The sequence below is a fragment of the Periplaneta americana genome, chromosome 5 (assembly GCF_040183065.1).
Source record: "Periplaneta americana isolate PAMFEO1 chromosome 5, P.americana_PAMFEO1_priV1, whole genome shotgun sequence".
Classification (NCBI taxonomy): domain Eukaryota; kingdom Metazoa; phylum Arthropoda; class Insecta; order Blattodea; family Blattidae; genus Periplaneta; species Periplaneta americana.
Window position 1 is genome coordinate 86,287,704 of NC_091121.1, and position 12,382 is coordinate 86,300,085.

The 12,382-nt window shown below is 35.4% G+C and overlaps 1 protein-coding gene across 4 annotated transcripts in view; it reads left to right on the forward strand.

Moving 5' to 3' along the window:
- Window positions 1-7,731, forward strand: part of LOC138699944 (putative leucine-rich repeat-containing protein DDB_G0290503) — a 51,824-nt gene extending 44,093 nt beyond the window's left edge. For all 4 annotated transcript variants that reach the window (XM_069826154.1, XM_069826155.1, XM_069826153.1 and 1 more), the window contains 3 exons: window positions 1,721-1,843; window positions 5,575-5,628; window positions 7,526-7,731. In XM_069826154.1, the coding sequence (XP_069682255.1) occupies window positions 1,721-1,843; window positions 5,575-5,628; window positions 7,526-7,603 (255 nt within the window). In that variant the 3' untranslated portion in view covers window positions 7,604-7,731. The remainder of the gene's footprint in view (window positions 1-1,720; window positions 1,844-5,574; window positions 5,629-7,525) is intronic.
- The last annotated feature ends 4,651 nt before the right edge of the window (window positions 7,732-12,382 follow it).

A 12,382-nucleotide genomic window follows, 5' to 3' on the forward strand; every position in this document is an offset into this window, starting at 1 on the left:
TAATAACTTTGTTTATATTATTATGAATATGGAAGAAAACAATGACAAATCAGAGATCACTGAATTTAATATATGGAAATTAAATAATCACTACAAATTCTATATCATTTACAATCCACTAGGCTAGGGATGTCCAAGGGTATGCTCTCAAGAACATGTACAACATTTCCTCAAGAGCGAAGATTATATTTATCTTGCTAAAAAGAGAACTTTGTTGGATTTGTTTTGCTTGTAGTATGAGCATGTAATACAGGTGCTTTGACATCCCTGCACTAGGCAATGCACTCCTATTAGACAATATTAACATAACCTCCAAAATGATACTGATAGGAGACTTAATTGGTCATTCACCTCGATAGAACTACGACATAAACTCAGCAGGAAGTGCTATAGTATAGAGGATTTTATCGACTTCAATAATCTTAAGGTCAACTCTACAAATAAGAGAACACACCAACATATATTCACTACAATGAAAGCACAACCATTAAGATTAAAAGAAATAGACGAAAGTTATTCCATTATATTCTAACGAGACTGCATAATATAGGACATTTTGAAAATCTGAGTCCCTAGCACAGCTTCTGAAGAAAAATAAGTGAGGGTATAGATTTGCAGATAGTTTCTCCTTCATGCTAAAATTCATCTGATAGTCTTATCAGTCTTATGTGATCTTCCAAGTCCCTGCCTTTGAAATTTGATGCTGTCAGATTAGCGAGAGTGCCTGAAGGCAAACACCCATTTGGGTAACCAAATTTGTAAAATGGTATTTGTGTTCCGTGACTGAATGCATATCATTATATTTTGAAATCTGAACTCATGAGGCCTAATTCTATATCGCAACCTTAAAATAATACTGTCATAACTACCAAAAGTTAGTTTTGAGTAAATGCAAGGTAAACATTTCAAAGTCTTAATGAAAACTCAGGATTACCAAGTATCAGTATGAGTCCTGCAGACTTTGCCTACGAACTTACAGATACGACAGTTCTACTGTTTGATAAAGAATTAAGTAAAGATTACAATACTAACTGTAACTCAAAATTCAATTTTTCGGAGTTACGATATTATTATTTTAGGGGTGTGATATGTAAAGGTAAGATATGCTAGTGCATGGAGTTAAGTGTATACTGAGGATGGTGGATTTTAGGCAGAAAAAAATTTAAGTGAAACTTTCATCTTGGTACATGAGTTCAGTGTTGGCTGAGGGTGATGAATTTTAGGCAGAAAAAATCTAAGTGAAGCTTCCATCATAAGAGGAAGTAAAGCTTCTGCCCACATAGTAATTTACTACATGTAAAATATTTCTTCATTTATGAAAAAAAAATAAAATAGAACAAAATTCTATGTCTATCTCTGCCATTACTCCATTTTCAACTCTGGAAACATGTTGACCCATAATACCACTGATCAAAATCATTTGTGCAATGATCAAGTGCTCGGCATTAGAAATTAAGCAAACAAATTTACTTGTTTAAGGCATTGTTCTGTATATAAATTGGTTGCTGTTTTTGCCACAATTGGAAGTAAACAGATTAAAACATTCCAAAGCAGCTGGTTAGCTTCACAAAGAATATGGTTTAATTGCTGAAATATTTTATGGATTTTGTGATCGAAGTAATAGTTGTGGAGCAGTTTTTAAGTAATTACTTAGGTAATTAAAATTTGCTTTCTGTAATTTGTGTTATGTGATGGTTTCATTTTGTTTTATGTTTCACAGGGTACCGAAGTTTTGACGCCACGGGCACCCCTAAAGGAAAGCAATGATGGAGCCTGTGTTCGAAAGGCATCTACACCAAGTCGGTTGAAGTCCCTGTTCACCAATAAGAATCGCCGTGATGAGGTGAGATGGGTGGTGTTGCTGTATTCTGTACTCCTAACCACACTGGTGGGGTTAGTGTTTCTCTGTAACATGAGTGCTACCATCACCTTTGAAATTTGAGCTGTGATTTCCTAATGTAAAAAAAATTACGTGTACAAAGTAAGACTAATTCCGTGTTGTCCCATTGTAAATTTTATTGTGTAGTGTCTTGTGCAGTTTTAAAATACAAATTATTCTGAAATTGAAGTTTTATTTCTTTTCAAGTTAGTAATTTTCCTCAAGATAATATTTGAATAAGTTAGTATCAACTAGTCATTGTGCATAGTCAGGAAGCTCAGATATGTTGATGGATTTTTAATTATAAATATTGCAAAAAAAAATTCTAAATAACAAATTATTAAACATTACTTTCTTGTCTTACGATTTTTTATATTCCTAAAATGTTAATTGTGCAAAATAGCCTAAAGCCAATTTTCTTTTTTCCTATGCTGATTCTTCTAGAAACCACTTTTCCATGGTTGTTAGAATCATATTTATGTTTAAAACTGATCATTGCAATGCATATATTTATCATTCACGTTTCATAAACCTTATATACTGTTCACTATTCACTGCTAAAGGTTTTTCGTCAATAATAGTCTTTTTATGAAGTTTCATATAATCCCTTAAAAAGAAAACTAGAGCATTTAGATCTGGTGACCTCGATGGCCATCTTGTGGTCAACCAGTGACCAGGGAACCGTTGATACAGGTATTCCCTTATATGCTGAATGTGATGTGGAGTAGCTCCATCATGTTAAAAATATATTTGACCCCTCACCAAGAGTGGGAAGTCTTCAAGTAGTATTGGTGGAGTAATGGTCTGCATGTTGGACTGCGAAATTGCGGACTTAGGTTCGAATCTTCATTGGGACAAGTTACCTGGTTGAGTTATTTTCCGCGGGTTTTCTCAACCCAATAAGAGCAAATGCTGGATAACTTTCGGCTCAGGATCCAGGACTCATTTGCTGCCAATGTCACTTTCATTTCACTAAGAAAACTAAAGAACCATCGCAGTTAATAAAGCATCATAAAATAAACCAATTAAAGAAAACTCATCCCTCAGAAACACTTCATACTTGCCTTCCGTCTAAATTCTCATTAGTGTACTATTTAGTAAGCCACATTTTACATTTGCCGAGAATCTCCTTTGAAAGTGACTAAGTCTTGTTGTGCATCAGTTTTCCTACAACCTTGTGTGACAATTTTTGGTGTTATTTATCCCATCCTGAGTAAAGGAGGCTTCATCTGTCAACGTTTCCCACCCCCCATTATGAAGGATTGACCCAAAGGCTTGCACTATAGCCTGAGGCTTATTGTGTTTACCACTAGTGTTTTGTGAATATTTGTCTTTGAACAGTCTCACTCTTGTATGTATATAATATGCTGTACCATTAACAATATGGGCTGTGGTAATGATGATGACATGTGAAAAAATTATGGTAAAATGAGTCCCAAGGTCTATCAACAAACGTTACCCAGCAATTCTGCTTCAATTGGTTGAAAGAAATCCAAACTAGGTAACTTGTCCCAACCAGGATTTGAACCCAGGTCCGCCAATTTCAAGTCAGACATGCTGACAGTTACTCCATAGCAATGGATCGATCATCTGTCAACATGATCATGCTTAACAGTTTATGATGAGCAGTGATCCAATTACATAAATGCAACCAGCAAGTATAGTTTTCAGGTTCGAGATGCAGAACAGTCTGATCATGAACAGATAAAAGTGCTTTCCATGCATGATTTACCGTACATGTGAAAAAGACACTCCAGTATATGAAGCTATTCTATGAGGCGCGTCCATAAAGTAACTTGTCCCACAGCTAGCAAACCATATGTTGTGCGAAGCAACTGTGTGTACATGATAGAGTAATGTCCTGGCATGGCGCATGCACTAGCGGAACTTCCCTAGTGCTCTCAGCTTCGTTGCATTGGTTGAAGATGGACGCTCCTATTCCAGCTTCCACCGCATGTGAAGTGCAATCAGTGATAAAGTTTTTGAATGCACAGGGCATAGCGCTAATTGAAATTTTCGTCAGCTGTGCCATGTCTATGGGCCTAACTTCATGAGCAAGCAGATGGTGCGTTGCTCCACAAGGTCGTCTGTGATGATGGTTGGCCTCCCACTGCACTCCTCGTCATGCACATTTTGGCGTCCTGCTGAAAATTGTCACTGGAAGGTAGAGAGAGAGAGATTATGAAGGAAGCTTTGGGAGCAATATTCATCTTGCTACTTCTCCAAAAGAACATTTGGAGATGGCTCTGTCATGGTATGGGCAATATCAGTTTTGGAGCCCAAACGGAGCTTGTTTTCGTCGATGAAGGCACTCTGAATGCATATCGATACATAGTGGAAATGTTAGCAAACTACATGCAATCCCCTTTGCTCCCTTCGTCAGCGAAAATTTCATTCTGATGCATGACAATGCTTCCCCCCATGCTGCTAACTGCATCAGACTACATTCGCGACATTGGGATACCAACCTTGGACTGGCCAGCATATAGCCCAGACTTAAATTCTATTGGATACTTGTAGGATATACTCGCCCAAAGTATCCAATGTCACAACTTCGACACCCTGAACTAAATGCGGGCAGTATTATGGAAAAAGTGGAACCTTGTCCCTCAGGAAACATTGCAGTAGTGATGAATGGAGGCCCTCATCGCCACTAGGTGCGGGAACACATAAAATTAGGGCAAGATATGTGCACAGTGTCAGTTTCAGTGGCATAATCATATGTTAATGTAAGCCATTGCCTCCATAACTATGAAATGCACTGAATATTCAAACCTGCTTTACAGGGAGCTACTTGCAACTGCATTGCTTGAAATTTTGCATAAATTACAACACTTGAGAACTTCAAAATAAACTGCAACAAAAACCATTTTGATGACGCGATTGAAGTGCACAGGATACATGATCACTTCATTTTACAATATGGCTTTGTCAGATTGTAGAAAAAGATAAAGCATAAGCTATAAAATTATTATATGCCGGGTGAGGCATTTAAAACTACCACCTTAAATATCTCCTATACTATTACTGATATGAACAAACTGTTATCGCTGGATTTAATGGTTTGTAAGAGCTCACAAATCTAGCCTATAGAAAATTAATATTAGTCAAAAAAATATATATATTTTTAGCAAAAAGTTTTATTTTTTTAATGGAACAATAGCCATAAGTGTAGCAGAAATTAAACTTAATAAAATTAGAATAATATTGGCGTTTACCTCATATTTCTAATGCAAATAGTTAATGAAATATTGCTGTTAAACTTTCATTCCTCAGCTGAAATTCCTGTGTGATATAAGAAAAACTATAACAGAAAGTCGTGATCTTATTTTATGTACTGCAATAACAATAATAGAAAGTGTTAATTCCTGGGGCTGTAATTTAACACCATCTACTTATGCACTACAAAGCTTCACTAATAACAGGATAATAAAAACTGAACATGAAATGAATGCACACAAATTATAGAGCAATAACAACAAACATAAATGGTACCACAGTGCCAGCAATGAAAGGCATATGAAAATTTAAACAAATTTTAAAGCCTTTGTAACTCTGGATACAATAATATGATTTCCACCGGTGTTATGACATCGAGTCAAACCAATCCCACAAGTGTAAAACTTGAATAAACTGTGTTAAGGACATAAGTAAGGTGTGGAGGATTTCAATGTAAACACTTATTTTGTTTTCAGAATACACCTGTAACTCCACGTGGAAGAAGACTCAGCAATATTTTTCGTAGACAGGTGAAAAATCATCAGTGAAAATTAGTTCAACCGCTTATTTTGCACGAATTTTATATTCTTGAGGCTGTGTAATGAAATACATTTTCCCCTTGAGTTGCACGAATTATGCTTCTGTTCAAGACTGCTGTGCATATGTTCTACTCTTCCTTTCACTCCCCTGTTTATGTTGAAAATTTTTCACACGTTTGTTTAACAGTCTTAACAAGAACTAATGATAATGGCTGTGGTAATGTGTGTATACTTACGTAAAGTAGCATGCCTTCAATTGAATATCGCACCTTATTTAGTTGCTGTTACGAGGTGCCATCAAAATGTATCCCGACTGGGCCTGTATATATTTAAATTTAAATCTGATCAAACTTCGAATTAGTCTCCTCCTGCATTAATACAGCGAACCCAATGCTTCTGCCATGCCATAGATTCTTTCCGGAAGTCATGTTCTCGAACTCTGTGAAGCATCCCTTGACCTTCAGTTTCATTTTAGGAAAGAGAAAGAAGTTACAAGAATTATATCTGGTGAATAGGGAGGATGTGGGATGACTGTCATGTTGTTTTTGACCAAGAAGTCTCGTGTTTTATAGGCAGATTGAGCAGGAGTGTTGCTGTGCAGAAGCCAGTTTTTGTCGCGCCAAAGTTGCGGTCTTTTTTTGACGAACATCCTCTTGCAGCCTCCTCAAAACATCGCAGTAGAAGTCTGCATTAACCGTCTGGTTAGGAGGAACAAATCCCTGATGCATAACTCCCTGCATGTTGAAAAAGACAATCAACATGCATTTTATGTGACTTGTGATTTGCCTTGCTTTCTTCGGCCTTGAAGATTGTCGACTCTTCCATTGGGATGACTGCTGCTTCATTTCCAGATCTTAGCCATAAACTGAAGTCTCATCCCCTGTGATGATCGTTGACATGAATGTAGGATCATCATTAGCCTGATGTCTGAGATTTTCGCAGATGTTGATGTGAAGATCCTTCTGTTTCAGAGACAACAAACAGTGTAAGAACTTGGCACAATGCAGCACATGTTTCAATTTGTCCGTGTTGATTGAGCTGTACCTAATGAAATGCAAATGCTGCCTGCAACTTCATAAATCGTAATCCAGCTGTCATTCCAAATCAGTCATACGATTTCTTGACCATTTTCAGGGGGTTGTGCTTGTGCAGAGTCATCCAGACTTCTTGTTGTCCTCTAGTGGTTTCGGCCAGTTTTAAATCGGGAATGCCATTCAAAACACTGAGTTCGACCCAAGGTGTCATTGTTATAGGCCTCCCAAACCATCTCAGGGGTCTCTGTGGCAGACTTTCGATGTTTAACATAAAACTTGATGTTCGCCCTTTGTTTAAATTTCGAATACCATACATTTCGAAATTTCAAGATGAGCTCAACACTACATTACAAAATTATACACAGTGAGTGTTACAGCCTTCTCAGCTTAATGCATCTTGGACTGGTGTAAAGACCTCTGCTGCTGTGAGAGTGTGCTGTATGTAAATAGTGAACAGCAGGTACAGTCTGGATACATTTTGATGACACCTCATATAAAAAAAAGATTACTTATTGGATTCTTGTGTGAAATTTTGCAATTTTCATTGCTTTGAGTACATTGGAAATTTCTTTCTTTGCAATCTGTTACATAATTTAAAACCTTAGTTATATACCTCTGAAAATTGTTCATTTTTTAATTATTTTAAAAATATCAAAGAACTATGGCTGAGATTGAATAAACATGTATATTACCTATTTTATTAATTTATTATGTTTATACAGATATCTTGCACTCTTATTACAAGAAATAGTATTGTTTTGTTCTGGTATTCTAAAAACTAAACTAATACAGCATTGAGAAATGTTCCTGGTAGAATGTTCTTACTTGAGGATGATGACAGCCTACATTTTCAGGTGCAGCCCACAATGGTTTTTGAACTGCATACATTTTTGGAACCCAGAGGTTCAAGTGGTTGTTGGGTTCCTCAATGAAGGACCGAAAATATCAGAAGTTTCCACTTGTAAATTATTATTACATTTAAAATGATGTGATCTGATATGTGGGTTGTACATGATTTGTAATCAGTAAATATAGCTTTTATGATTAACTTTTTAAAAAAGTGCAGTTTACGTACTTATTTTATTTTTATAAGCTATTTTTTTAACTTTTTATATCAAGTACCAGAGAAATTAATTGCAAACTTTGTATGTGATAAGTGAATCACCTACCATTAGCTAGCTAGTCATTAAAATATTTTAACATCTGTAATTATAGCACAGACAAGGAATATACGTATGTAGATGGATGAGACTGTTCTCATTATCCCAATCCTCATTCTACTCCTCACTATCTCCCACAGTGCCTCGAATATTGCCAAACAATTGGCAACAAAACCTTTTGCCTTCTTTGAATATATGTACAGGTGTCACAAGAATGAATTGGGTGCGTGTGTGCTTGTGCAGAATTTAATCACTGTGTTCACAGCATGCTTAAAATAATTATTTAAACTCAGTCCCTCCCATCCCTGGGTTTGTTACATCATTATTGAGAATAAATGTACTGAACTGTATTATTTCAGTATGCATTAAATTGCATGTATTTAAACTCTTAAAGATTGGTCGGTACATGTATAGCAGCTATGTTCTTACAGTGACTTAGTGGCTTCATATAAGATAACATTCAAATCCTGGTATACGAGGTTGTTTTGAAAAGTTTTGCCTCCTAATTTTTTATTTGAAAATAGGTATAGTTATTTGAGTAAAACAAAAAGTGGTAACTTCCTACAATTTTATTATTGATACCCATATAATTACGGCAAAACTTCATTTATACATTTCTCACTTGTATGTTTTTCACACTTACACTTTTCTTTTTTCTGAAGTCCCGGCAAAATTCCTATGCTTTCCATGTTAATTTATTTCAGTTATACGTTTTTCTCACTTATACTTATTGTATTTAAAAGCCCGAGAGGTACAAACCTTCATTTATACTTTCTAATTAAATTTTGTTCGAAATTAGGTTTGCTGTGAAAATGTAAGAACACAAAAATACTGTATTTACTTAATTGAATGTAATATGCACACCAATTTTTTATCCTAAAATCCAGAAAAAAAACTGATTAATATAATATGCACCTGTGCTAAAAATCACTCATGATTAAAATTGAATCAGGAATTTGCAAAGGGGACCAAGTCTGAAAAAGTAAATTTTAAGAAAACGACACAAAACCATTTGGTATGGATCTAGATGTATAACAGTCCAAACATGTTGATACACAATTGAAATGTGTACATTCTATAGAACTTGGTTCCTTTTAATGCTGAAATCCAAGAAGAGTATATGGAAAGCCAGAAACGGTTATGAACTCAATTTGCAAAACGTATGGACTTGATCCATTTTGCAAATTCCTGATTCAATTATATTATGAAGACAGGTTATAAAGGCACTCCCTTATCTCTAGTTATACATCACATTCATCCTCATTTGCAGTATCAGAACTGGAATTTCCGGTCAATAAGTCTGGGTTGATGTCAACACTGACAGTGACTACTTTCATCAGTAATTTTTGGTTTAATTAAGACCCGCGATTGTTGAGAGTTGCATTCATATAATCTCACAATAAAAGAAAAAAATTGTTATTCAGTCATTCTAATAGTTAAAAATATTCATCTTGATTAAACAACTTTTAACACTATATCACTTTGTAAAACATATTATATATCTTTCACGTGTTAAATATTATGTTACCTTGTTAACTGTTTTGGCCTGCTATTGGCCATCATCAGAACTGGTTGTTGCTGGTCTTGGTGTCTTTTGTTTTGTTTTCTGTGGGGGTGTGTTAAAAATATTGTTCTTAGTGATTGTTTTCAAAAAATGGACAAATAATTACGAATGAAAAGTGCACAAAAAACGAGAAAATACGAACTTGCAGTGGCCATTTCTGTCAATTGTTTCCCATCATATCTCGTAACATAGTGTTAATTTTAATTTGTTCGAAATGAACATTTTAAACATTGAGAATTCAGGTCCAAAGTTGTGACTGCATTGAATACAACTATTCCAACATTCCTCCAAACTGAAAATATTTTGACAGTAGATCAACCTGACATGATGAGAAAGTTGCTGATTGGTTTTTAAATTCCAGTGAGTGGAAGAAAGAGGAAGTATGTAACTTACTTTTTTCTTTTTTTAAAAAAACCACGTTATTAATTATTAATGCTATTTCAGATTTATAGAAGCTGCACTCATTCAAGCCCAGGCGCTTTCCTTTGTAAGCGACAATGAAACACTTTTCACTGTGGATCACCTTCCTACTAATTAAAGAAAGTGGGGAGGCAGTTCTTTTGTGACGTGTTGTTGCAGTACTTTGTACTAACAATTAAATTACGTAGATTATACATACCTTTACTCATTGTCTTCGTCGCTGTCTCCCACATGAATCACAAATCTCTCCAGGGTATTGTCTGTTTCGTGATTTATGTACTTTTTCTCAATTTTGACTATGTTGGATGCACGATGACCAAAGCTGATTGTTAATTGTCTTTACTCCATTCTGTAAAAGTTGATATACACTAGCACTAAGGGTCACATTATTCTTTGTTACATATGATTTCAAATTTCCCATAGCAGTTTGATTGGGTTTAGTACACAATGGTAGGAGGGAAGACGCAACCCTTCATGTCCAAGTGAGACTGCAAGCTCATCCACGACTAATTTCTTTGTTATGTTGGCAGAACTTACAGATTCCAACAAGATTGCCTCTATTGGTACGGGGTTCGGTACTGGGATGCTGTAATTTCTCATGAATTAAGTAATATCCTCTACTTTAGTATTCATGGTTAGGACCTTAACCAACAGCTGTGAATGATAACTAGCATTCTCGATAATGACACTTTTTTATCCATTGGCAAATTCGCCAACAGACAATTTGAAAACCAGTTTTCAAAAACTTGTGCTGTCATTTCATCATGGGTGTCAGCTTTGGAATTCCCAATGTTTATTACAGAGATAAAAAGGCAGTTTGGGACCCAACCCTCACTGTCTCCAGCATGAAGTATCATAATACACTTTTCTCGTGATGAAGGAAGTATTCAGTATACAGCTGCAGGTACCGTCGTCCCATCCTTTCTTCATTATGAAGATAAATGAGTCTGCAGCCTTGTGATCACAGCTCACATATTCAATTTATGTAAGTGCTGCCAAACCACTATTCTTGCCGATTCCATCATTACATTTTTTTTCTGCAAGTGCCAAAAACGAAATCCAAGTTTTTTTTTTTTTAAAGAGTTCACGAAGTGTTGTTTCCTCGTAAGAAAAAACATAAACAGTTTTTAAGCGTTTCAAAAGTTCACGCACTGTCGACGATTGCTCATCTCTAAAATCCGATGAACTTCATGTTTAATGAAATCACAGCAGAAATAGTCTGTTTTATTAAATTTTAGTGTCTTGTTTCCTGGTTTTTTTGACGTGACAGAACCTCTCTGCACAATTCTTCACACTGGTTTTCTGTCTAATTTCAAAATCTTGGCAGTCTCTGAAATTGAGCCTTTTCCTATAATGTTTTTTTGTACATACACTCGTGCCATTGTGCAGCTTGATGCAGGAGAGGAGAATCCCGAACTAGATGTCTTATAAGAAACTTCCTCTTCAGTTATTTACAACACAGGTTTTACTGTATACATATATTGTCTTATTTGTAATGTGATAATTAGTCTAATGATGAGTGACTGCCCAAGAGATTCCTCGCAACTATCTTGTAGGCTGCATAACAGAATCTGGTAATGCAGCTCCAGACAAAGTGCCACCTTAGTTATAAACTTACAAGGTTTGAACACAGTCTAGTATATACAGTCACGAAGCTCGATACGTAGTAAATATGCATCCATAGATAGTTGCTAACCACTAGGATTGCTACTATTGTCTCATTATAGACTATGCGAAATAGTACTGGCACAGTCTATTGTTCCCAGTACCCTCAACAACTCAACCTTCATGACTGTATATACTAGACTGTGGTTTTAAATTGGATGAAGTGAACTTCTGAAAGGGTAATAACGAGCAAAAGAGCATTATATCTGATTCACCTACATTATTTCTCTGGACTGTAGTGTTTGTCTTTAAATATACTTCCTTTAGATTCTATTTCAGTGGTGTGTTCTATAGTTTTATCTATATTTTGTCTGCGTGAAGAATAATGGAACAATGAGGTCTTACATTAAGTGTAAGAATGGAACATAAGTATAGTAAGACCTCTGTTAACAGAAATAAAGGGGACTGACCCCATTTCGGATAATAAATGTATAACCTTTTTTTTATTTTTAAGTTAACAGGTTAGAAACTGACTCATAAGTTGCGTACACAAAAGCATCACGTATATTAAAAAAAAAAAAATACCAGATTTTTTCACTATTTCTGGAGACAGATATTGACATGAAAAAACAACTTTTACCAATTCTGTTATTTTTCTATTCACGTATATTATTTTTACACAATTTAAATAATTAAAATACTCTTCCCACTAAAAATATTTATTCTAGTTAACTACTAGCCTAGATAATATTATATACCCCAGATAGGTCGGCCTTATAGGCTTTGAAGTTAACAACTTTTGTCAGGTTTACTATGCTGCCATCTAGCTGTTATACCTTATTTTATTTCATGGAGTGCAGTTTCATAGAAAGGACTTTGCCAACAGACCTTCTACTGCCCCCTACTAATTGGTTGTCATAAATAAATGTCTTTCTTACTGTGATGGAAATCTTGTCTTCTCC